The sequence below is a fragment of the Sceloporus occidentalis genome, unplaced genomic scaffold, assembly GCF_023333645.1.
Source record: "Sceloporus occidentalis isolate IW3139 unplaced genomic scaffold, rSceOcc1.0.p SCAF_1, whole genome shotgun sequence".
Classification (NCBI taxonomy): Eukaryota; Metazoa; Chordata; class Lepidosauria; order Squamata; family Phrynosomatidae; genus Sceloporus; species Sceloporus occidentalis.
Genome location: NW_028316981.1, coordinates 251,064,504 through 251,092,309, shown reverse-complemented (window position 1 = coordinate 251,092,309; position 27,806 = coordinate 251,064,504). Strand labels below are relative to the sequence as shown.

At 41.0% G+C, this 27,806-nt stretch overlaps 1 protein-coding gene across 2 annotated transcripts; it reads right to left on the bottom strand.

Moving 5' to 3' along the window:
* Window positions 1-3,209: 3,209 nt before the first annotated feature.
* Window positions 3,210-25,997, bottom strand: LOC149323745 (protein-lysine 6-oxidase). Of its 2 annotated transcripts, XM_089491730.1 has the most exons (7): window positions 25,120-25,991; window positions 21,464-21,572; window positions 16,448-16,585; window positions 14,499-14,655; window positions 10,435-10,530; window positions 10,243-10,358; window positions 3,210-7,100 (listed from the first exon to the last, which is right to left on the bottom strand). In XM_089491730.1, the coding sequence occupies exons 1-7, from the start codon at window positions 25,715-25,717 to the stop codon at window positions 7,094-7,096; spliced, it is 1,221 nt and encodes a 406-aa protein (XP_089347856.1). In that variant the 5' UTR covers window positions 25,718-25,991; the 3' UTR covers window positions 3,210-7,093. The 2 variants fall into 2 exon arrangements, with proteins under 2 accessions (XP_089347856.1, XP_089347864.1); XM_089491738.1 differs by lacking the exon at window positions 3,210-7,100 and having other exon boundaries at window positions 10,239-10,358; window positions 25,120-25,997.
* Between the last annotated feature and the right edge of the window lie 1,809 nt (window positions 25,998-27,806).

Genomic DNA, 27,806 nt, shown 5'->3' with positions numbered 1-27,806 from the left:
TTGCTATATGCAAAGGCGATACCAGATGAAGGAAAGTTTCGTGTTCTCTGTGTTTCATTCAGAGGTGTTTGTGCCACCTAACATACTGTGAAGTGCCATAAATTGAAAAACTAAAATATAGAAGGAAATCAATCTTAAATATTGTTGTTCATGGGCACAACCTGTTAAAAGCAGGGTTCCATTGTGCCAGAGTGTGCACTATTTTCTAGTCTATTATTTTTGATGCACAGAAACTGAAAAAGTCAGAAGCTGACATATCTATTGTGAATAGACATATGTATTAAAACTGTGACATTTACAGTCGGCCCTTAGCATTTGCAGCTTTGACACGCACAGTTTTGATTATTCATGAGGTCATGGCTGCGTACGCACACACTCCTCCCTCATGGGCTTTCCCTCTTGGGGAGGGGGAAAGCCCAGGAGGGAGGGGGAAAAGGGGGGAGGGGAATTGATCCCCCATGTGCCTTCTTGCTGGGATAGCTGTCTTTCCAGCTATCCCACCAGGCAAGGGACAGAGATCCAATTAAAGAGATAGGAGGGCTGGGGAAGAAGAGAAGCGCACCCTCCTGTCTGTTTAACTGGCTTCCGTGTTGCGGGGGGGGGGGGGTATTTGCAGTTTTCCCACATTTGTAGGGGTCTTGCACCCCTAACCCCCGTGAACCTCAAGGACTGACTGTACTGATAAATTAACAAACATTGAAAAAGCATTGCTTATCTATTTTCTGACAAAAAGTAAACTAAAATGAAAAAAGGACAAAAGTAAACTAAAATGAAAGAGTAGTATCTATGATCTGCCCAAGTAATAATAAGACTAATTTGCTGTAAATTAGTATTATTATTATTTGGGCAGATCATAGATACTACTCTTTCATTTTAGTTTACTTTTGTCCTTTACAGTTTTATAAAATATATAATTAGCAACGTTTAGGAGCAAGGCCTTCCAGCTTGCATTTCTTTAGTAAATAGTGGATAGACAGCCTTAGTGGTGCTGTGTTCTAATATGCATACATAATAGTATATAAATGGTTTATGTTACAGGAGCCAGCATATGCAGAAATGAGATTGTTACATGGCTGTATAATCAACTCCACTCATTTGTGTAGTTGACAGTATTTGCAATTGAGGTGTTGTCCGCAATGGCAACATAAAGAGGCTTCAAATCAACTTGAAGACTTACTATTCAGAAGATGTACGGGGCCAAGCGTGGTGGAAGCTGACACAAAGCCATGATCCAGGGCTAAAAACTGGACCAAAAAGTGCTGATACTCTGCTTTAACACAGAAAATGTGCATCATTGCACCAGCATATACAGCACAGCACGAGTGCAGGAATGCAGGAAAGCCCAGATGGCATATGGAAGTCGTCTTAGAGCATGTATCTTGGGTCCAGTGAGATGCAGCTGCTGGCGCTATATGGGTTTTTGGCTTGCGCATACAGGTGCATGAGTAGCCATCTGCACTACTGAGTCATCACACCATTGAGCTGTCACACACCCCATGTTGCAAAAGTACGACAAACATAATAACTTGGAAATAATGCAATGGATCCCATTAAAACATAAACACAAACCTGACAGTCCAGTGGAGGGGCATGGGGTGAAGTGGGGGAGAAAATGGGCAGGTATAAGACTCTTTGCCAATGGGGGGGGGGGGGGAATAGGGGTTTGAAAATTTTAACTGTATCCTCTTTTATTATTGTAATCCGCTTGGATTCCAAGTGATTAAGCGGAATATAAATATTATTAGTTTTTTGTGAGTTTTTCAGGCTATGTGCCATGTTCCAGAAAAGTTTCTTCCTGACGTTTCGCCAGCATCTGTGGCTGTCATCTTCAGAGAGATGCCAGCCACAGATGCTGGCAAAACGTCAGGAAGAAACTTTTCTGGAACATGGCCACATAGCCTGAAAAAAACTATGGATGCTGGCCATGAAAGCCTTCGACTTTTTATTGTTGTTGTTGTTGTTGTTATGTCACTGAGTGCAAAGATGCACTGTATGAGCAGTGTCTCACTTGTGCAACTGTGTGGCGGGTCACATAGCATCAGTGGGATGGCATCTGGGTGGGAAAAGGGAGATAAACAGTGGTATGATCTGCATGTGGATGTTCAGCCCACCTTGGGAGTGGGCTGTGTGACAGCTGGGTTTCCAAGCGATTTGAGAAAAACCAGGATCGACCCAGTTTTTCCTCTCTGTCTGCTCAGCCCTTGAGGCAATAAGATGCAGGCAGCACAGAGCAAGACCACTTTCAATGAAATGAGCATACTACTACAGTTAAGCCCAACAAAAAAAAACAACAACCCCACAGTATCTTTGAAAAGGTCAAATAGCAGTATCAATAACTGATTGTAAGTCAGCACATAAAAGTAATACGCAGTCTGTCTTGAGAGAAAACCCATAGCTAAGATTTCGCATATACTCCTTTCAAGGTAAAGTTTACATTCTTCTTGCCATAGACTTACCTTATTCAGACTGGCTGTTGAGAAGATAATCTATTAACTACTCATTTTGAATTTGGCTCAAATTTATAATCATGCCGAGTTTCTAAATATCAAGTCTTATAGTGTGCTTATGATTTCATTCATAGTTGTGATTTCATTCTGTTTGAGTATCAGTATACATACAGATGGATTTACAATTTCTTTGTTTACTCCATATTGTGACTTTTGTTAATTTGCATAAACTATGGAGGACTGGGTCTAGTAAACAGTCTATCATAATGAGGCATTCAATTCTCACATTATAAATTCTCTCTAAATCTGTCATTGATAGAGGTTACATATGTTATTTTTTCTCTGTTGTTACTCTGTATAGATACAGGTTTCCACTTCCAAGTGTTACAACCTTAACTTTGTAAAGTCTGAGTTCTTGGGCTTGGGTTCTCCCTAATCTAGTAAACTGAAAAAAATATAACAAAATATCTGAGGATTACCATCACCTAAAATCTTACTTTTTGCAGACTACTAAGTCTATCACTTCCAAATAGCTGAAATTTTACCTTGTTTATGTGCTCATATGTATAATGTTTCCCTTGTTTTATAGTGTACATGGCCCCATATTTGTATTTTTAGTAGAGATTCAAATGTTTTTCAAGTGAATGGATCCTTACAAGAATATAAAGATGTCTTTTAACCTCTAATTGCAATATATATGTAGTATGTTTTGGTGAAAACAGCAGAGATTCTGAGCATTTGAAACATTTTTATTCAGTTCATTTTCACATAAATTTGCAACCATGATACAAGAATGTAACACAAGAATATGGAAGTGCAAGTAAAGAATACAGAGCTAGTGTATGAATAATTATAAATAACTTTTCAGAGAAAGATGCATAGATTTCAAAAGTAAGGATCTTTGAAGACCTGTAGTAAATATTTTAAAAAAATACTTCAAGAAGAGTGGCTTTTCAGTCAATTTGTAACATTTGGTTGCTTATAAAGTTCCTGACAGCAAACTTTTTTCAGTTCAAGTTAAAATATGTAAGCACCGTAGTAATATCTGGAATGTGAAAAGAATGTTTTTGCTATATTGTAAGGCACAGGATAGACCACTTTCAATGAAATGAGCATACTACTTCAGTTAAGTCCAACAAAAATTATAGGAATGTACAAAGAGGCTGACCGGGGGAAAATGGTCATTATAAGTTTTACCACCAGAAATCTCTTAGATTTAATCATGGATCATGAAATGCTTGGAATGGCAAAGTTTTGTATGAAACAAGCCAGATTTGTGAAACTGCTACTGACTGAAGAAAGTAGTTCTGTGACCAGTCTTCATGTTTAGTGTGGTATCCAGTTGGGAGGTGAAGAGATCTGATTATTATAAGGTATTGTCCACTAATTCGTCAGACTTCTAGGGGCCATAGGAAAATTTCTAAATTGCAATGGTTATTCAGAAATTCGTGTCTTTTTCTATTAAATTAACTTTGGCAATGTACATTCCAGCTGAAGCCTGAACCAAAAGCACTAAATAGTTCTGTTCAAAATTTAACAGCAGAGAAGGAAAATTTTCATATATAGCGTAGTTACCTAGAGCATCAGGCAGGGCATTCCTACCTCTTTAGCTGCCACCATGGAGCCATCTGCTTTCCTGAGACTCTGCTCCTCAGTAGTCACCAGCTCCCTAATGCCAGCCATTTTTATCTGTTGCTGCCACTATGGCACTTTTAAAAAGAGCCTACAGTTTAATCTAGACTGCAGAAATAAAGCAGTTTGACACTACTTTAACTTCCATGACTCAGTGCTATGGAACTCGTGGAATTGTATTTTCTTGTGGCACTAAAATGTGCAAAGGCTAAAATATCATACAATTATAAATCCCAGAATTCCATAACAATGATTATTGGAAATTAAGTTGCTGCAGTTCAGATCAGACCTACATGTATCACATAGGAACTTTTTGTTGTTATGTGCATTCAAGCCACTTCTGACTTATGACAACCCTAAGGTAAATGTATCATTGGGCTTTCTTGGCAAGATTTGTTCAGAAGTTATCCATGGCTTTTTTCCAAGCCTGAGAGAGTGTGACTTGCCCAAGATACCAAGTGGGTTTCTGTGGTCAAGTAGGAATTTGAACCCTGGTATCCAGGGTTCTAGTCCAGCATTCAGATAACTATGCCATATTTGTCAACTATAGTTTCTATAGAGAGGTCCATCCAGCATATGTTAATATGTATGATTTGGGGAATTTGATAATCTTGATCTCTAAAAGGAACCTCCAGACAGGCAGTACATCTGCCTTTGGGCATTAGTTGCTGAATGAAAAGGGGAACAACAGAAGATTGTGGTGTTCATGCCATATTTGTGGCCTTCCAAGAAAAATCTGACTCTCAAAATGGGCTCTTTATCTACTTTTTTTTATTATGCAATCCCCAGCTGTTCTGGCAGGGACAATCCCAATTGTCATGGACTCTTGGGATTTATAGTTTTGTATGGTCCTTTGCATCCTTTGTCAAAGAACTCTATTGATGTAGTTTATGGAAATGGACTAGTCCCAGGTTCCCATAAAACAGATTCATGGCAGTTAAATGGCTATAAAAGTGTTGTGTGGGTTCATGCCAAGACTAATGGTTCAGCACCCATGGGAACCATCAAAGATAAGGAATCACTGGCAATCTGAAAGAACAAAATTTTTCACATCATTCACATCACACTACACAGAAAGTATGTTGTTCCAAATATGACAACAAATCTAAATTTATAAAACAGGTCACAATACTAATAGGATGAAATCCAGCTGTGCCTATCTGCTGGTGGAATTTACTCCTGCTTTACTGCACCTGTTTGTGCTCCTACAGTTTGCTCTACAGGGTGGTAGGAGAACAAATTTGGGAGCACAAAGGGGAAGGAAGAGGAACTCCCTTTCCAAGTAAAATTCCATGTGTACTGACATTTTACCTATAGACAATCATCTATTGATGTCTGGGAGCCACTCAGATGATCTAATTCAAAGATATAGCCCTGTTAGTCTGTAGAATCAGTATGTAGAGAGATCTTGTGGACTAACTGAAAGAAAGAAGTTGGCAGCATCAACTTTCATAGACTAAAGCCTACTTCCTCAGATGCATAACTTCACTGTGTTTACTGTGTCACTTCCTACATACTGTGCTGTGGGTTATATTTCAGAGGAAGGAACTGACAAAAACACCTCTGAGTATTCCTTGCCTAAGAAAACTATGAAATTCATGGGATTGCCATAAGTTGATAGGTAATGTGAAGGCACATATGCACAATATATGCAATGCATTGAAAAATGCAGCAGTTTTTACAGTAAACAATTAATTAAGCATAGCCAAAAACTCAGTAATTAAAGGGAAGGGGGCTTTCAGCAACCAAGTAATGGGGAAAAGACTCCAGCTGTTGAAATATTTCAAATGGGGGGAGGTGTGTGTGTATTTCATGGTTGAACTGGGTTTCATTCAAAAAGGGAATAATTCTTCTACAAATAAGTAATTTATTTACTTCTAAATATTCCTAGTTTGTTCACTGCACTGCCAGTAGATGCTATCTTGCGTATGTCAGAAATTATAGTATAGTGCTATGGTATTATATAGATTACTCTGTGTGTAGAAGTTTTCCAAAAACTTCATTCCATCTTGTCTAGCTAAACAGACAGTTTAAAAGTACAGTACTCTGTAAGTTCCTGGAGAACATATATGATCAGTCCCACTCTGAAAAGCCAGTTTTATAGTACTATGGCTTGCTGTGGGATGCCACTTGAATATATTACTGTTGATCTTTTAATCAATCTATCTTTTAATATAACCGATGACATAAGTTTTCTTAAAATAATGGAACACACCTGGAAATTAAAATATTGCAAACTTTCATTATATTTTTCTGCTGTGCACACAATCAGCTTTAATTTAGGTTGCCCAAATCCAGGTATTCCCATACACAAAGCACTACAGCACCAGTTCTTTAGAATTGAATAGTGCTTTTATAACCTATTTTTAAATATATATATATATTGATGGCCGCTTTATTCCCCAACTGGACTGGATTTTACCATATGATTACCGATGTTTCTATTCCTTATATGGTTGTAATTCAAAGAAATGTAAAATTACTTCCATGATCCCAAATAGCTCTGGACAGTAGTACCCTGGCTATGTAGCAAACAGCTTCCCAAAGGGGAGAATGTCAGAAGCAATTTTGTTAAACTAGGGAGAAAAAATCATTTCTTAAAAACAACATATTAGCTTCCAATGGGCATACATGAACCATCAGATGAAACCTAAAATAACTCTTTGGATCTCAGCCTTTGTGAACACTCTTTAAATCGTTTATAAAACTCATTCACAGATAGTATACTGATTTCCAGTAGTCAATGTGAAGACATTTCTTTGAACAGTAAAACTTCCTGGAGAATTTGAAATTCTGTGTATAGAGCACCAACAGCTTGTGCTCTCAAACAATGAATGTATGAATCGAGGAACAAAATTATTCTGAAGAAGGTCTTGATGCTTCAGACTTGCATTAAAATTCTTTGTATATACTCTTGTCCTTTTTCATTTTCAAAAGTTTTTACATCCTATCTCAGTTTATAAAATAATTGTTTTGCAACACTTTGGGCACCGATTCATAAATTTTCTTTCAGCTTAATATCTATTAAAAAGAAAAGAAACAATATTTTTAAGTATAACATATCACAACCAAAGTACTAAACAGATAATTAGAAATACCCATTAGTTTTTAAATTTAAGGGGGAAAATGGAAATTATTTTTCTTTTGCTTAAATTCTTCTTCTTAATTGACCAAAAGGAGATAGAATACAAGTTGACATTCATTAGTGTTTTCATTGAGGGTTTAATACAAATATGTTCAAGTCTTAGAAGTTTTCTCCCCCAAATTGGAACATGCCTAGTTTGTAAAGAAAAGGAGCTGTTTCAGATGTTTTTAAAAAGGTTCTTAGTGCAGTGGGTAGCTTTGACAAATTCTTCTTACAACTCTTAATATCACTGCAGACTTGTAAAAGTCCTACCATTCTACTTTTTAGACTCCCACAAATTCACATGGCTAAAAATACATACAATTCAGAAGAAGACTTCTTGTTGATTCTGTAAACTGACTACAACACTGGGCTGGTATTGACAGAAATAGGTTTAGTTGCTTGTTTGGGCAAATAATTTTGAGTGTGTGTGTAGAAGTAGTATTGGTGGTGGTAATATTCATACATCCCCTAATAATGCACTCCTGAGAACAACTTGGGGAACAAAGCAAACACAGAAACTTGTAAGTAAGGCACACAAGACCATACATACTTAATCCTGATTTCACATGTGTTGTGAAATGCAAATGCCTATCCTCATCAGGTTATTTCAGAGCTTGACATTTAATACCCTATAGGCACAAGATCCCACCTGATAATGTAAGCTAACTAGGGAGAACCCTTGTTAGTACTTGGATGGGAGACTGCCAACAAATACCAAGTGCTGTAGGCTATTAATCTGATGATGCAACTGGCAAAGCAACCTGAAGAGTATTTTCTGCCTAAGAAAACCCTATGAAATTCACGAGGTTGCCATAAATCATCAGGCAACTTGAAGGAACACACACACATTGTCAATTGTCATCATTCCTGTGTTGAAATTTGAATTGCTTGTTCCTTTCCACTTAATCCTTTCATGTAAAAGAATGCCTTAGGCTTCATAACCGAATGATATAAAACTTGAAAAATTCCTGTCAAAATGCCTCCAAAAATACCTTAATATGTTAAAATTCAAAGATATAGCCGTGTTAGTCTGTAGAGTAGTATGTAGAGAGATCTTTTAGCACCTTTCAGAATAACTAAAGATAGAAGTTGGCAACATGAACTTTCATACACTTAAGTCTGCTTTCTCATCAAATGCTTCTGAGGACATATACTTAAGTGTATGAAAACTCATGCTGCCAATTTCTTTCTTTAGTTAGTCTCAAAGGTGTGACAAGAACTCTTAACATGTTAAAGTAATTCTGAAGATAACTAGAATTTGTTACCAATTACCCTAAACAACAGACTTGCTTGCATGTGTGCCTTCAAATGGCCTATCAACTTATGGTGACCCCATGAATCTCACAGGGTTTTCTTAGGCAAAGAATTCTCACAGGTGGTTTTGGCAGTTTCTCCCTTTGAAATACAGCCTACAGCACCTGGTGGTCTCCCATTCAAATACTAACCAGAACTGGCCTTGCTGAGCATCCAAGATCAGACAGCATCTGATGCCTTTAGGATATTTAGGCCATAAAAAGGGAACATAGGGCCCAAACAGATGGGTGGGAAAAGCTCACATTTGGGTATCATCAGAGCATGTTTACATGGCACACACTCCAATGAAGCCATGAAACCGGTGTGAAGGTGCCCAGCTGCCCAGACATGGGCAGCTTCAAGGTGCTTCAGCAGTGTAGTGTTTATATGCTGCACATCGCTGGAGCGTCTTGAAGCAGACTAGCAGAGCTGCAAAAGCCAGCTGTTTTTCCAGCCCAAAAAGGAGCAGAACTTTGCCACTCCTTTTGGGGCTGGTTTCAAGGCAGATTGGGCTGTGGTGTGTGGTTGCCACAGCCCCCCAATCCATCAAGCCGACCCTTCTTGCTGATCTGTTTCGCCCCTTAGTTTCCACTTTTTAATGCTACTTTTGGTATAACCATGTTGCCAACCCAGAGGCTGTTATGTTACTTTTAACTTGTTACCTCCAAGCTCTGGATGTTCAGGTTCACATTCACCTCTCTTCATGTGCATATAGAAAATAGCCAGTATGCTACAGTAACTTCTGTGTTTACTGGAGAAAGTACTGTCCCAGAAATCATAGGCAGCTGTATTTGTGTTTAGCCTAATTTATACTTCTGTGTCTCCATGAGATTACAAGAGCAGTTGGGGGAGAGCAACCTCTAAGATCCTAGGTATGGAAAGATCAAGTTAACATGGATTTGTTTAGAGTTCCTTGACAGTGTCCTCCATGGTGTTCTAAAGATGCCCTGTATGTGGAATGGATAAGCAGTATCCTATCCAGAGAGTTTGGGAGTGCAAGCCAGAAATAACAGCTGAAGCTCACTAAGTCTGTGCAGCAGTAGGAATGTACAAATCCCTTTAAATCCCCCAAACAAGATTTCTAAGGGAGAAGTATTTCAGAAAGAATCCAACTTAAGTGTCTTGCGTTGGCAAGTAACTCAAGACTTCCATTATTGTAGGTTCATTCTAGGCCATTCATTTACCCTGATCTTATGAAAAATCAAAGTGTTTTATTTTAACTTTTCAGCGGCTCTAATCTTACAGCAGAGCAGCTGTGTAATTAAGGAAAATGGACAGACACTGACCCCATTCCAGGTATAACTGAAACCAGGGGTGGGAATTACAAGACTCTCTATATAGTCTTTTTTCAGAAGTGTGGGAGGGAGAGGGTGAGTTCCCTCCAGGTTCCTCTTGACAGCCAATACAATCCCCTAACTTCCAACAGTTGTGCAGCCAAAATTTAAATGGTGACATGTTCAAACAAGTATGGATACATTTGTATCCTGTATTTTGTACAAACATTACATTTGAATGAGGGTTCCCCCAAGTTCAAATATAAGGGGGAACTATTAGTTTAAAGGAAATACACATGGTTGCACCAACAAAAGGAAGGGAGAAGTTAATCTCAAGTCTCATGACTCATTAGTATTACATCTGACAGTTTATTCTCTGCTTCATCATTAAAGCACACTGCTTTTTCCAAAGTACCATACATGTGATATTTGTACAACAAAACACTTAAGAGAAAACTAAAGTACTTACGGTGAAATTGTGCAACCAGAGGCATATGCATGGTGGCCTGTATAGCGGATATCACAACGTACTATGTTATTGGAATAGTCAGATTCTGGTACCAAGTAGCTAGGGTTTACACTAACCTGCAAAAGAAATACACACTATAATTTGCAATCTCATACTATTTATGTGTAATTTTTTTTGAGGCATTCTGATTACCTTTAAAATGTAATTGCCAGGTTTTACATCTGTAATATCAATCCATTGGCAATCTATGTCAGCATTGTATGTGTCATAACAGCCAGGACTCAGTCCCTAGAATTATAATTGAGAAACAAGTGAAAGTACTGATTAGTATAAATTTCTCAGCAATTCACAATCTAATACTTTAATCTTTATATAACATTGCACTGTATTTTGGAGAATTACTGACTTCTTTACAACTGTTTTTACATGCATAAGTACAACAATACGTATCTGAGGAAGTAGACCCAGTCTACAAAAGCTTATGCTACACTTCTTTCACACAGTTTCAAAGGTGCTACAAGTTCCCTTTGCATACTGATATTACAGATTAACACAGCTGTGTCTGTCAGTTCTCGAACTATACAGTAAGCCTTTCTTTTCTAATGTGTATGGGTTTGGATCTAGAAATGTATCATGGGCAAAAAGCCCTTGACCTTTCATAATGCAGCTATATTAAATTATCACAATTCCTTGTCTTGTTACAGTTTCCATTGCATCACAGAGAGTGGGGGTGGGGGGCAGGCAGGGAAGAGCCAGCAAAATCCCACTACATAAGCCAAATTTTGCTTATTTATCCATGAATCCAACCCCATTTTTATTGCTCCTTGTGCAAAAAAAAGGCTATATCAGACTTTCTAAAAGTAACTGCTGTAATAATAAAAATTGTAATCACTGCCCTATTTCAGGAAAAATGTATTGACTTTTGCACTGGAATATCAGAAGCAAAGCTTGGCATAATAGTTTTGCAGTATTAACAATGCAAAGATTTGATTATCTTCATTCCATTTCTGTCTCAAAGTAAGCCAATACAGTATTCTACTCTATTCTTTCTAGAATAATAGGGCTTATGCTGGTCTCTGTGCAAGCCTCACTGCAATTTTGTTGGCATAAAAAAAAGGTTTAACTTAGGAAACATATTATTGTCCTGGAATGGCAGCTCCATTTAAGCTGTGAACATACAGTTCTTTGGGCTCCATGTAATATGTGAGGTCCATTCCCTTTCTCCACCCTGAAATCATTCTGAGTGGTGTCTGACTGCCCCTATGAAAAGCACAATGTTTGGCTACAGATGGTGTGTCACTTGGCAAGAGTTAGGTACTTGCTATGGAGAAGGAGGTCATGGGTATATTGAGTGCTGGCAGCTGGATGCATTTTTTTGATCTGGAATCTGGATGTAGTCTTCAGTTGCTGAGGAAAATACTTCATAACAAGCACAGGTCTTGAAACAGATGAAGCCACAAGAATTTTAAAAAAATTCAAAGTAGCATTAGACATTTCTGTTTGCAGAAAACAGTGTTGTATACGCTACAGAAACTCTTAATGAACGGTTGCCAGTTATTCCCACGGAATAGAGGTAGCCACAGAATGTGAATTGTAACTGACTGCCACTGCAATATAGTTCCTCCATATGTACAAACCTATAAACTAACATTTAAGTACTAATGCTGAAAGCAGGGATAGGTGGATTCAGGACATACTGATGTCTAAATCCAGCCAAAATAACAGAAGAAAAGTATCACATTTTGCCAAATATTTCGGTCAAAAAAGAACGACAAATATTTTCATGAAATACATATGAATGTAAGAAAACAAGCTATAATGTGCTGGACAGGCTGTGAATGTCATCATTCTCAAGATCTAGCCAAAGTTAACACAAAATGGTATTGGGCTAGAGTTGTGGAAGGGTCAAAACAACTGGCATTCTTTGCCTCCTTTTCTCTGCCTCCTTTCACCTGAAGTACCTCCCAAAAAGCTATTCTGAAGTTGTCAAGGACCTCTCCTTCACCTAGTGTCTTCTATGTTTTCTCTTACTGCTTTTAGTTCACTGAACACATAATCCAGATCTATCCCACTATGTGTAAGGATATGGAAGACATTTCATGAATGTTATCCCCAGAACATTTAATTTCAGTGGCCATTATTTTATTTTCAGTGTTCAATATAACACAGTATTTTGTTTCTGGTTATTATATTATTTCTTGTTTTTACATCTTTGCTGCACCAACACATTGCTTAATTATCACGAATGCTTATGAATGTGAAGTATTACACATACAGTTTTTCCTACTGTATAAAGCAAATGCAAACAAATTGATTTTATTAATAAAGTTGAATATACTAAATTATTTATTTCTATTGTTACCTATGACATCTTTCAAGTGATATTTTATCTGCTGTTTATAATATTATGATTTAATCAGAGATTACAATCACATGGGTGTTTATAAGATTACTGACAGAAAGCAGTGTGTCCTGACTCCTACTGTAAGTCCCAGCTAGAAGAGACTCACAGGATTAATGGGATTTATTTAAATGTTGACTTCATCATTCAACAATTGATTCAATGGGCCTGGCCTAGTTGGTACTATCAAAAGAATTCATGCTTCTGGACTGACAAGGTGGTGAGTCTACAACTATGATTCTTAATTATACTGAATATAGCAAGGTCCAGGAATATACAGGTATTCACAACAAACCCTATTTCCGTGTTTCCCTTACATCAAAACAAAATCAGAACTTGTACTTTGTATACAATCTTTAGGCATCTTCTAAAGTTATGGCTATCTTCCAAAGTTCTAGTTGCCAATACCTGCAACTAACGACCCATACTTCTAATTATAATGTGCACATATATTAACAACTATTTAAGCTTTTAAAAAAATGTTTAGAAGCACACAGACAGCTAAATTTGAATACGATAATGTACCATTCAGTGAAATCAACAAAAATCAGTAGCTTTTATTAAGAAATCCTTCTGCTGAATATGTGAACTTGGCATAAAACAGGTGTAGCACAAACATATTTTGAAGACTGTCAGAATTTGCACTGACAATCTAGAGTCTAGAATCAAAAATTATTTTTGTGTGGAAAAATAATGCATTATATCCTTCATATGGGTATGTACATATGGCTACTTGAATGAAATATCTCATGTAGATGAAATAGTTAATTTACAAAGTAATACTATCCAACATAGAATCATAGAATCATATAATCATAGAGTTGGAAGAGACCACTAGGGCCATCCAGTCCAACCCCCTGCCATGCAGGAAATCCAAATCAAAGCATCCCTGACAGATGGCCATCCAGCCTCTGTTTAAAGACCTCCAAGGAAGGAGACTCTATCACCCTCCGAGGGAGTGCATTCCACTGTCGAACAGCCCTTACTGTCAGGAAGTTCCTCCTAATGTTCAGGTGGAATCTCTTTTCCTGTAGCTAAGTAAAGTGTTCTAAAAAACACTTGTCCTAAATCAGTGTGAGAGCCAGTATGGTATAATCCTTAGGATGTTGGAATCAAGAAATCCAGGTTCTGTTCCCCATTACACTATGAAACTCAGTGGATTGATCTTGGGTCAGTCATTCCCTCCCAGCCTGACCAGGAATCCAGGAATTAGGCTACTGCCAAGGCTGCTTCCTTCCATAGAAACAGAGTGAAGATGATCCCCCACCACCACCAACAACCACCTTAAGTCCTAAGTATGTCCTAAATCACTGGGTTATTATGAAGACAAAGCAGGCAGGAGAAGAGCAATGTACACTGCTGTCAGCTGACTGGAGAAAAGATGGGTTATAAATAAGGCAGGACTGGGCTGGTAAGTATTATTATGCAGCCTTACTTTTTGTTCTAATCAAAGGTCAATGATCTTTGGCTAAACTACCACTGAGGTACTGAACATCACCCTATGCCCACAGATACTTTGCCTTTCTATCCTCAAGCTGCAGTAATACACTAACTTATTCCACCTACCAAAGACCCCACAGGATTTATTAATTCTAAGACAGACTTAAGCAATTTCTGCTAACTTATCCCTAGCATCTGAGGATGTATACTGAAGTCTGCCAAAGCTCATGTTGCCAATTTCTTTCAGTTAGTCTCAGAGGTGCTACAAGATCTCTCTACGTACTTTTATCCCTAATTATTTTCTTGGAAAGGACCTACCAAAGTCTACAAGTAGAGGAATCATTGTTCATAAAACTGCCTATGCTGATATTTCCTGGTCTGCAAAAGGGACAATTTATAAATAATTGTATCTTACCTGGGTATGTGCAGTACATGCATATCGCCTGTAATATCCATAATCACAAGATGTATCTTCAAGACAAAAACTTGCTTTATGTCCTTCGGCTACTCTCCTTTGTGAGCTTGCTTCAAGCAAGTCATAGTGGCTGAATTCATCCATGCTGTGATAATGTCTGTCAAACCACAAATAAATAAGTAGAGAAGTTTGCTTTTACCTACAAGTTAAACCAGCATCCATAATAATAACCCAATGAAATGGCCTAATAGATCAGTTATTCACAAGATTTAACAAGATACATAATACAGCAATATTCTAAAGTAATTGATTAATATTTTTTGGCTTAGAGAGGATGTTCTCAGGAAGTTGGAAAATTCAACAACTATATAAAGTATATCACTTTTTAAAAACAAATAGATGTATATAATTTAAATTATCTGTAAGCAAAGTAATGTATAAATATTTATTATTTCAACATTTCCAGCTGTGATAAGAACAAGGAGACCTACAGTGTTGCACATCATCCAGCTGTTATCCCAACATTAACAAAAAATGTTTACCTTGCACACTGTAAATTCTAAATACTTATATCCCTGAAACATTTGCATTCATGAGTAGCCACAATAACTTATGAAAAACAATTTGGGATGAACTTTAAGGCTGCTGCCAAAACTGCTTCCTTCCATAGAAACAAAGTGGAGATGATTCCCCCCCCCCTTTTTTTTTCATCCCTCAGTATGTCCTAAAATCAGCCTGTAAAGGACTAGGAAATCTTCTAAAATTTTCCAGAAAGTTTTATTTGGGGGTATGTGGAAGAATGGGGGGGGGGGAGGGAAGTTCCGTCACATTAACAGGCACTATTATGACACTGATTGAAATCTATGGCCCAAAACACACAAGCAAAAAAGGGTGGCTTCCAGCTGCTTTGGGGGCATGGCATGCCGAATATGCACACCCCTGGATTGGCCGGAATTGGCTCTGGGCCCACCTAAGGTGGCCTGAAACCATCAGAAAAAAGAGCATGGAAAAAGGCCTCCTTACTGATGGTCCATTCAGGACCACCATGGTGCCCCACTTTCAGAGCAGGCCACGGGGTTGCCACAGTTCCTGGCTCATCAGGTGCCAATCAGGGCTGGAGCTGCCTAAGCTACCCATCCGATCTACCCCTTTGTCAATTTTTTGTTTCCATCAGTCTTCTATTGTTGCTTATGGCATATACAGTGAAAGCAAACAAAGCCTGAAGACAAACATCCTGTCTGTGATCTAAAACCATAAAGGGCAGATTTGCCAATTGGAGAGTAAAATCTATCTTTTGGTCTATGCTCAGTAGAAGCACTATGTTAAGATCCCCCTTCAAATTCTGTTCATAGAAATTCCTGTTCAGTTTAAAGGGTCTGATCCAGCTTCAAGGCTGGCAGTAACAGAATACATTTAGCCCTCCATATCCTTAGTTTCTGCATCCAGGGATTCCACCATCCACAGGTTGAAAATATTTTAAAAAGAAACAAACAAAACAGTAACATTCCAAAAAGCAACTCTTGATTTTGCCATTTCATGTAGGAGATACCATTTTTCTGCAACACTGTATATAATGGGACTTGAGTATCTACTGATTTTGGTGTCCATGGGGTGGGTCAAACCAAACCCCAGTAGATACCAAAGGCTCACTATATTAAGAACAATGATTTCATCCACTAGCCACCTTTATAGGCCTTTATGCCTATAATGTATACATTATTTTAACAAGGTATCTTCTTCTGTCAGTCTTGGACAGAAATATACAATTTATTTATTTATTTATTCATTCATTCATTCATTCATTCATTCTAAGGCAAAACAGTAAGTTTTTAGACTTCTGCTACTACTTTCCAAACAGCCTCCAGGGGCAGGACCGGGAGAGAGAACCACATCACAAAAAAGAGCAAATGTACATAATTGGAAAGTACCATACTGAGCACTTCACTCACTGATGACAGCTGTGCCACTCCCATGAGTATCGTGGTCGGCTTGGTAAGAAATCTGATGTGCCTTGGTTTTTCACTCTTTGGGGGAACCTCAGAAGCACTCTGCTGTCATAATCTCTCACATCTGACCTGTAAGCTGAGCTGCAACGATGTAAAAATATGCATAAGAGATACATACTTGCAACTACGTGTTTAAAAAAGATTAAGTTTATAATATGATTTTTACATTAAAAAAAAACAAATTATGGGTTGGCTTCAGATTTAGTTATGCTTCGAGCAGACCTACTGAAATTAATGGGACAACTCTAACCATAACTAAGTCTGCCTCAACCAATGCACCAAGAACACAACATTACAAAATCTCAAGACATTTAACAGTCCCCAACAGAGTAACTGTATAGTTTTTTGTGGGTTTTTCGGGCTATGTGGTCATGTTCTAGAAGAGTTTATTTCTGATGTTTTGCCAGCATCTGTGGCTGGCATCTTCAGAGAATACTGACCTGAAAGAGAGTGGGTATATCTATACTGTATGACCCTGGGTAAGGAGGAGTGATTCCCATGTTAATCTGTGCATTGTTCTGTTGTTGAACATGGCCACATAACCCGAAAAACCCACAAAAAACTATGGATGCCAGCCATGAAAGCCTTCGACTTCACATTGGAGTAATTGTATGTTTCTGAAAACAGGCCCACTTTTAGAAATGATGTTCACTTGTGTTTTCCTGTTGTCATTGGACATTTGGCCTCTTTCTGAGTTGTGTTCAGACATGGTATTGTGGGTGGCGATATTTAGCTGCAATCAAAAATGCCGTAAGTTCCTTGTTTGAAGTATATGCCAGTATTAGTAACTTCAGTAAAATATTTAATCTAAGGAAGTATTTTTAAAAATAAGTGAAAAATAGGTCTTAACTGAATTTTAAAGATTTTTAAAATGAAAATTCTTTAGATGGGATGGGGGCTTCTCTTTCTCTTCCGTTGCCAATCAAGGGTTCTTCTGGTGGGAACACAGGAGAGGGCTTTCTTGGTGGCTGCTCCCAGTCTCTGGAACTCCCTTCCTAGAGAGGTTATTGAAGACCCTTTTGTTTCAGCAGGCCTTTGAGGTGCTAGATCAGGGGTAGGCAACCCTTTTGAGCCGGGGGCTGGGTTGCTGTCCCTCAGACAACTGGGGGGCCGAAGCCAAAAAACAAATAATTAAATAATTTTTTAAAATTAAATAAATAAATAAACCGGGACAAATGTAGGACAAAATTTTCAAATGGAGGGCACTTTTTACATAAAAAATGGAGGACACATGAAAAAATTTGCTGATTTTAAAAAAAAAGTTAAGATAAATGCATGTTTCTGAGGCTTCTATAGACAATTGCCCCACCATGCCCCTTGCGCGAGACGCCAAAGGCCCCGGCAGCAATCGGCGGCAGGACCAGGCTGGGGCCGGTCCCAAGGCCTCACCGGGCCGCATCCGGCCCGCGGGCTGCCGGTTACCTACCCCTGTGCTAGATGGTTTAAGGTGCTAGATTCTCATTTTTTCCCTACCTTTTCTTTTTAATGGTTTATGTTTTTAACTGCTTTTACATTTTTTGGCAGTCTAATTACCTTTAAACTTTTGTATGCTTTGACTTTTTAATTATGTTTGTTGTAAATGTTGTAACCTGCTTTGATTCCAGAACTGGGGAAAAGTGGGATATAAATAAACAGAATATATTAATAATTTTAAATAAAACATAGTGGAAACCTACTTTAGGGTTATATCTAACATGTCACAAGCATATTTCTATTCATTCAACAGGTCTTCTTCCACTATGAACCTTTGCATCCCTCAATATCTTGAGGGGATCAATCAACTCTCCACATTTTTCTGGAGCAGAAGGAAGAATCTATTCTACCATCTGTGACTCTTTTGATGGATGAATACCACTGAATACAGCTCTTACTACCATCCTACGTATCCACTTACTAGAAAGTCCCAGACTTCCCTTACTAGTAAACAGATAAATGTCAATAGTATAAATATTTCTTGACGATAGGTGCTATGAAAATCAAAACTTCTATTTTTATTACTAAGTCAAAGTTCACTTTGAATATTCAGCTATCCAGTCAAATTCATATACCAGATTTGTTTGTTTCTGTTTCCTCTTCCTGGTGTTCATGCCCCTTGACTCGCTATTTCTCTCCTCTCCTGCCAATTTCATCAATGCTTATTTGTCTTTTCTATGACTTCTGTTTTTAATCATCTCAACTAAGAATATTTTGGAGGTGTGTTACATTCCTACTTTAACTTGTGGTTTAACTTCTGGAAAAATATTCCTATTGAATTTACAACTGCATCCACATCCCTGCAATATATTGCTAGCTAGCTTTTTTTTTTTTTTTTACCCTAATACAATTCTCTCTAAAAAATATTATTATTACAAATGTGTAAATCATATTACAACTAATTTTAAATGCAGCTTTTCATAATGTCATTTAATTCAAATGAAATTATAATAAGCCATTTTGAGTTCAAGTCCAAGCAAAACAGAAAAATTCCTCCACATCATGGTGAATAATGTGCATTGCAGCTTGTCGAGGTTTGCATTAATATTGGACACAGATGTTCTCTAAAGTTTATGTACAATGTGATACCATTCATGTCTACTGAAAAGCAAATTAAACTCAGTTCAATAGGACTTGTTTGTAGGAATAGTGGAGTAACCTTAAACCTCACATATCATCATCATCATTTAGAACCCCATTCTGTTCAAGTTTGCCATACCCAAGATATTGTGTTGCCTGAAGTCAAGGACAAGATGGCATCTCTTTCCATTTCATGACTAAAAGCTAGCCACTCTGCTAGATATTATTTCTATACCAGTGATGGGAGAGTGTCCTCTGCTGCATCTGAGGGGCAACAAGGGGAGAAAGTGGGTGCATATACCACTGTGGAAATAACAGTTTGACACCACTCTGAGTGCTGTAGCTCCATCCTATGGAATCCTGGGATTTGTAGTTTTACAGGTTCTTTAGTCTTCTCTGCCAAACAGTGTGCCAAAAGAGTGTTAGCAACTCACAAAACTGCAAATCCCAGGATTCTGTAGGATGGAGCCATGACAGTAAAAGTGATGTACCCTGATAGTTCTCATACCTGTCTTGCCCTCTGTACCTCAGCATATGTACCTGAAGTAAGCTTACACTTCCTAATGTTAGGGCCAGGCCTGATTTTTCAAGGCCCACCAATTTCAATGGAACTACTTCCAAATACTTATGCACAGGATTACCTCATGACTAAATAAATGACACTAAGTTTGGCTACTAGTCAATTTATGTGTTAAAGAGCAATGGATTTTTTAAAGGTAGTTTAAGGACGATCCGGAAATTGCAATACTCAAAAAAACAAGGATGTTTCTTTTAAAAAAAATTACATTCATAAGGGATGTGTTCAGAGGAGAATTGTTTTCAAAAAATTAACAAAGCTCTGGATTAATGAGAAACAGGCTTTGGTAAGGCAATAATTCCCAAACAATAAAGGCATGGAAGTCTTGTAACTTGGTCAACAAACTCTTAGCAGAGGATAATAAAAACAACGTGTTTTGCAAACTGAGACAGAGACTGAATTATCCATTTAATTCCTCACCACCCCACTTTTAAGTCACTAGTGACATTCTGAAAACTTTGCTAGTGATTCCTGAACAATGCTGATGGCTGCCCCGTTTCCCCAAATGTCAGAACTTGTAAGTTACTTTGAGGTACTATACCTTCCAGAACTGCATGGCTGCTGATTGGGGAATTCTGGGAGTTTTATTCCAAAACAGTAAAAGTAACTTCTCTGGGTGCTGCAAATTTCTACATCTTTGCACCAGATTCAGGAAGAAACTGGATAAATAATTTATCAATGACTTGGATGAAAGAAGGGAGGTAATGCTTATCAAATTTGCAGATGACACCAAATTAGGAGGAGTAGCTAATACCCCAGAGTAGGGGACCAAAATTCGAGATCTTAATAGATTAGAAAGCTAAGCCAAAACTAACAAAATGAATTTCAAAAGGGAGAAATGTAAAGTACAGCATTTAGGCAGGAAAAAAAATGAAATGTGTAGCTATAGGACGGGGGACACCTGGCTTACCAAGACTACATGTGAAAGGGATCTAGGGGTCCTAGTAGAGTTGAACATGAGTCTACAGCTGAAAAGGCCAATGTGATTCTAGGCTGCATCAATAGAAGTATAGGCCTGTTACAGACAGGCCAAAATAAAGCTGCTTCGAGTCACTTTGGAGGTATGGTATTTCAATGATGCATGAGTCCTAAGAGTCCAAAAGCCACACCAAAGCTGCACTCCAATCCTTAGGACCAGAGCGTGGCTTTGGTGCGGCGTTTGGACTCTTAGGATGCATGCATCATTGAAATACCATACCTCCAAAGTGACTCGAAGCAGCTTTATTTTGGCCTGTCTGTAACAGGCCATAGTGTCTAGATCAGGAGAAGTAATAGTGCCACTCTATTCTGCTTTGATCAGGCCCCACCTGGAATACCGCGTTCAGTTCTCAGCACAATTCAAATACAACACGGACAAGCTGGAGCATGTCTAGAGGAAGGCAACCAAAATGGTGAAGAGTCTTGAAACCATGCCCTATGAGGAGACTTAGGGAGCTGGGTATGTTTAGCCTGGAGAAGAGATGGTTAAGGGGTGATACAACAGTCCTGTTTAAGTATTTGAAGGCGTGTCATATTGCGGACGGAGCAAGCTTGTTTTCTGCTGCTCCAGAGAACAGGCCCAGGAACAATGGATGTAAACTACAGGAAAAGAGATTCCACCTAAACATTAGGAGGAATTTCCTAGCAGTAAGGGCAGTTTGACAGTGGAACACACTCCCTTGGAGTGTAGTGGAATCTCCTTCCTTAGAGGTCTTTAAACAGAGGCTGGATGGCCATCTGTCAGGGGTGCTTTGATTGTGTGTTCCTGCATGGCAGGGGATTAGAGTGGATGGCCCTTGTAGTCTCTTCTAACTCTGATTCTGTGATTCAAGGAGTAGTGACTGTATTACCTTGCCAGGCAGTTCTCTTCAGCAGCACACCTCAGGTTGTACATGGATGTCCTCTGGACATAGGTGGATGCTTGGATGTAATAGGGATCTGGAACTAAATCAGGAAGACCTGCAGTACATCAAATCAGAGAGAAAGAAATTTATCAAGCCCAAGATGTCTGCAAACTTCCTTTTGCCTGACTGACAGGGAAGCTACTTTCCACCCACTATATTACAATCCACTAGTCTCACACCCAAAGCAAGCTAGTAAAGACTCCCTTTTCACCAGTTCAAAAGAAGTATGAGGAGACAATGTGTCTTGCAGACTGACAGATATGGTATGGCATCTTACTCTGCTAGCCAATTTTTCTCATAAATCTTCAAGCCTTCTCACCATAAGGACACCAGCTGAGGAGACCATTTTAAGACAGCCATATATTTCATACTGCAGAGCTGTGCTCTTTGATTTAAGGAGCTATAGCTATTATCCAAAAGCTTTGAGTATCTATATTAAGCAGGATATATTTTGAATTAAACTCTTTTGTAAGATGAGCTATATGAGGAAAGACATCTGTCAGCCCTTCTTTGGAACTCAAAGAGGAAGCTCTTGTGTTAATTCCCTTTATTTTAGGAATGGGCAATGATGTTGACAGAACACAATCCAGTTTTCTTCTCTCTGGTTCATCCCAGTACCTTTACCTGGCCCATAGAAGTAGATAAAATGATATTATTTACATGTCTGGATCACCATCAGTCCATGGTCCAAATGGAGGAGGTCTTTTCCCATTCAGGATGAGGGACTTACCCACTCACCCACCCCCAGTTAGAAAGACAGGTGACTGATAGTTAGGATATTATTTGGATAGAAGCAAATAAAATAACAAAGTGCCTCTGAGAATATAGAAAACCTTCCCTGGCTACTAAGGAATAACTGGTAAAATCAGGGATCTATGGGGTAGGAGAACAAAACGTGGTGTTCCAGCAGGTCTAAACACAATACACCTTACACAAAAGGCATACTCTGGAGACTACTATAATCATCATTATTAACTTTATACCCCACCATTCACGAAAAACTGGGATTTATGGTAGCTAAGACACCAGATCCTGTCTGATCTTGGAAGCTAAGCAGGGTCAACCCTGGTTAGTACTCAGAGTCAGATGAGAGGCTGACAATGAATACCAGGTGCTGTAGGCTATATTTCAGAGGAAGGGACTGGCAAATCCACCACTGAGTATTCCTTGTCTAAGAAAACCCTGTTAAATTCACGGTGTCACCATACGTTGGCAGGCAACTTGAAGGCATATAAACACATGAGAGCTAAGACTAATGGCAGCCAGTGTGGTGTTGTAGTTTGAGTGTTGGACTAGGACTCTGTGCAACTAGGGTTCAAAACCCTGCTTGGCCATGGAAACTGACTAAGTGACCTAGTGCATTCTCTCTGTCTTAGAGGAAGATAATGACAAATCTCCTCTGAATAAATCTTCCCAGGAATACCTCCTGGTAAGACTACCAACAGTGGTGTCATTAGGTAGTGCAGGAAGTGCAGAATGCACCTGTTGACATCTCCATGTAGCGGAGGCCTTCCTTCCAACCCTCCTGCCTTCTCTGGTGCCATGGCTCTCTTGGACAAGGGAGTCAAGGCACCAGAAAAGGAGGGTCAGCACATGCTCCTTCCATCACCTCCTGCTGCCTCACTAACCCAGACAACTGCCTGACCCCTGCCAGCCTTGAGTGGGCATCTGAGAATGCAACAGCCAGTGGGGAAGACAAGTGAAATGAGGGGAAGAGAAGGGGACAGGGCAGCCTCCCTTGGTGACCTTGTGTCCTCCTTTTTCAGGACATGTCCTCAATTTCCACCTTCTGTCCAGGAAGAATTCCAAAATGTCCTCCATTTTGAGCAGGACTCAGAAGCATGAATTTACATTTCTGTGAGCGTTTTTAGCTTCTTTGGTCATGCCCTCCATTTTGCCTTGGACATCCTCCATTTTGGGGCACCATGTCCTCCTTTATTATTTATTTCATTTTTAATGCCACCTTTCTCTCCCTCTCCCACAAAAAATAGGGGACATCTGCTTGCTCTGCCTGCAATCCCCTTCCAAGCACCTGCACACTGTCCACCACAAGTTTGGAGTTAGCAAAAAGAACTAAACACCTCTCCTGCAAACCCCATCTTGTCATGCCTCCCTCATTTTACTACTGAGCCTTCCCTGCTGTGGAAAGAGGAGAACCTTTTTGGGGGGTGGGGGGTGGGGCTGCTTTCTCTTCTTTTGTGTTTTCTTTTTAAAAATGATGCCAGCTGATAGATTATCAGATGGAGGACGTCTCGTCCTTCCTACCCGTTTGCAGGAAGGACTTTCACATGATGTCATGCTTATCTGGACACTGTCACATCTGGAAAGCATGACTGCATGAAAGGCTTTCAGATAACATCACGCTTATCCTGTTATTGTCCCAACATTGAAGTGGAATTGTCCTGGCATTTTGTATGTTCTCATTAATACAATTCTACTTCAACAACAGGATAAACATGATGTCTCTGAAACACTTTTGCAGGATCAGGACAAGAATGGGAGAGCAATCCCGTCCCTGGTCTGATAATCTCCATGACACTTCCCAGAATTTCATAGGCTGGAGCCATCCATGGCCTGTTAAAGCAGAATGAAACCAGGTCATTTCTTCAGTGCAGATGCAGTATCTTCAAGCTTATCATACTGGAAGTATCCTTAACGTTAGTGTCACAATGAATCCAGTTTCAACTGCGCTCTCTCTCTCTCTCTCTCCCCTTCAAGGTGTTGGGGGGAGGGCAAATGGGTGCAAATGGGGATTGGGGAGTACTTTGCCAAAGGGGGCACACTGTCTGGCCACTGGAGAGGCTTTTGCCACGCGGCAGCATCCCAGCTGCGCTGATGATGGCCAACTGCACAATGGTGGTGGGGCTCCCATTACCTCAGGGTGCATCTCTATGTTATTTTCCCAATGCAATTCATGCTGCGTTGGGGAAATGACCCTGAGTCGTACTACTTTAACAGGGCATGGCTCCAGGCTATGAAATTCTGAGTAGTGTCATTTGTGGTGGCAGCAAGAGAGGAAGCCTGTAACCACAGCCTGGATCCATGGTCTGTTAAAGTGGTATGAAACTGGGTCATTACCCAGGTGTGGATGCAATAATGTCTTCAAGCTTACCGTACTGGAAGTATCCCATGCTGTATCCCTGATGTTAGTGTTACAAAAAGAATCAAATTTCTATGACTCTCTCTCCCCCCCCCCCCTTTGAGGGCTTGAGGGTGGGGCGAGCAAATGGGGGTTAGAAGCAAGATTTGGAAGCAAAAGGGGATGGGGATGCATTGCCAAAGAGGGCACGCTGTCTGGCCACTGGGGAGGCTTTTGCCACGCGGCAGCATCTCTCGTTGGGTTGACGATGACCAAGGGCAGGACGGCGGTGGTCGGGCTCTCACTGCCTCAGGGGGCATCTCTATGCTCTTTCCCCAATGCATTGGGGAAACAATCCCGATTCACGGTTCCAGGCTGTGGAATTCAGAGTAGCGTCGTTTGCGGCAGCAGCAAGAGAGGTGCCCTGATGGAGCCATAGGCAGGAGACATGGCTAATTAAAGCGGCACGAAACCGGCTCATGACCCCGGTGCGGACGCAACACAATGCCTTAACCAAGCTTACCGTACTGGAAGTAGCCGGTGCCGTATCCCGGCCGGTAGCGGCTGCTCTGCCTGGGCTGCTCGTAGGTGTCGTGGTAGTTGTAGTAAGGGTTGTCGTCGGAGTACTTGTAGGGGTTGTAAGGGTCGTCTCCGACCATGGCGTCCTCCCGGGGGCGGAGAGGGGGGCTGGGGCTGGGGCTGCTGCTGCTCGGAGAAGGAGGCGGCGCAGGGGTGCTTCTCTCACCCGCCGGCCGCCGGGAGCCGGCCTGGAACCACCTGCGGGGCGCCTCGGCATTGCGGGCTCTGCTGCGGGGCTGGGTAGCATTTCCCCGGAGGAGGAGGACGTGGCCGGGGCTCTCTTGCTGCTGCTGCTCCGGGGGGGAACCCTGCCTACGCCGGGGGGGCTGGTACTGGGCGCCCAGGCTGAGGAGGCTGAAGACCTGCCCGTTGTTCTCCCACTGGACCCTCTGCCGCCAGACCCCCGGAGGAGGAGGAGGAGGAGGGCTCCGCGGGGGCAGACCCAGCGCCGGGCCCCACAGCACCAGGCACAGCCAGCACAGGCGGCAGAGCCCCGGCACCAGGAGCAGCCCCCCGGCAGGAGGAGGCGGAGGTGGCCGCATGGCCGGGAGGAGGAAGGCCGGCGGACTACGGGGAAAGGGATCGAAAATGCGACGCGGGCGTCTGTGTCAAAATACCAAAGGCAGCCCAATGAATGCAGCCACTCTTCCACTCCCTGGGAGCCTTCCTCACTTCTTCCAATCCTTACTACTTCAGTAGCGCCCCCCAAGGACTTCTGGCCAGAGGGGGAGGAGGAGGAGGAGAGGCGAGGAGCGCGCGGGCCCTTCGGCTGGAACGGAATGGCTGAGTGGAGAGAGAGAGATGCGGAGGAGGGGAGAAAAGGGGGCGAGGGTGGGAAAGAGAGGGAGGAGGAGGAGGAGGAGGAGGAGGAGGGATGTGGCGTTTTAAACTTTCTGGCACCTTGGGCAAAGTTACACAAGCAGCCCCTTCCTGGCAGCGAGCTCCGCCGCTTTTCGCTTCGCGTAATGGTGGTATTGGAAACGTGCGACGTTCACAGATTGCCCCTTCGCCCCCCAACCCTAAGCTCCCCCCTTCAGGCTTTATCCCCCCCCCCCACACACACACAAGGCTTTATTCCCCCTAAGGTTTCACTCCCCTGTAAGGCTTTGTTTCACCCTGAGGTTTTTCTCCTCCCCTGAGGCGTTATTTTTCACCCTCAGGCTTTCTTTACCCTCTCCCCTCAAGCTTTACCTTTCCCCAATAGGTTTTATTTACCCCATAGGCCCTATCCCCCCCAATAGGCTTTACTTCCTCTCCATAGGCTTTCCCTTCCCCCAGAGGCCTTATTTACTCTCCCACAGACTTTATTCCCCCCCCCTCAGGTTTTCTGTCCACCATCAGGCTTTACCTCTCCCCGCAATAGGGTTTATTTGCCCACTATAGGCTTTACTTCCCCCTCATGCTTTACTCAGCCCCCATAGGGTTTATTTCACCCCTTGGGTTTTATTTCTCCCCTCAGGCTTTACTTCCTCCCATAGGCTTTATTTTCCCCTCATAGACCTTACTTCCCCCCTCAGTCTTTATTTCTCCCCCACTCAAGCAGGCCTTATTTCCCAGGATGACCAGATGTCCCTCCTGACTGCAAAGGAGGACAAGGCACAAAATGGAGGACAGTTGAGAAAAAAATGATGTGACCAAATAAAAGTTCAAAAACATACACATAGAAATGTAAATTCATGCTTCTGAGTCCTGATCGAAATGCAGAACGTTCAAGAAAAAAAAGGAGGATGTGACCAAATAAAAGCTCAAAACACAAAGAGAAGTGTAGATTCATGCTGCTGACTTTGGCTCAAAATGGAGGGCATTCAAGAAAAAATGGAGGACAGGCCCAATACAAGCTCAAAAACATACATACAGAAATGCAAATGCATGCTGCTGAGTCTGGTTCGAAATGGAGGATGTTCCAGAAAAAATGGAAGACGTGACCAAATCAAAATCAAAACACTCATGTAAAAGCTGAAACAAAAGCACTCATAGAAATGTAAATTCATGCTGCTCAGCTGTGCTTTAAATGGAGGATTGAAGGTTGAAATGTAGGGTATGTCCTGGAAAAGGGCAATGCCTGGTCACCCTGCTTACTCCCCCTCTGCATTGCCAAGCCTTTCCGCTGGTGTGTAGGGCCTTCAGCAAGACAAAGAAGGCAAGGCCGCCTATGTCCTCCTGGTTCTGAGAGGACCCCCCACCAGCCGTCTGTGGAGGAGGCCCTCACCTCTGAGGGTTAACAACAACAGCATGCAGGCCTTTCCCTTCTTCTTCCCTCAGACTCCTCAGGCTGCCAGGTGGTGAGGCGCTGCCAAAATATGCACAGAGAAAAATGCTATTAGATCATCAGGGCCGCTCCAGAGACAAGAAAGCAGAGTCAGAGACTGGAACATGTTTTCTGGGAAATAGTTTTCACCCTAGACATCTCCCACCACTTGGGCCTGGCGGGAAACCTTGGTGGTGGCCAGGGTGAAGAAGGGGGGGGAACCCTCAACAACTCCATGTCCGCTTGTAATGCCCTTTTCATTATGGCTCAAATCCTCCCCAAATAAACTCAAGCATACCAAAGTTTTGTTTTTCTCTGGGTGAGTCACATGAGGACTTCGTGACAGACGTGTGTGTCTCCTGGACAAGAGATTCACTTAAAAG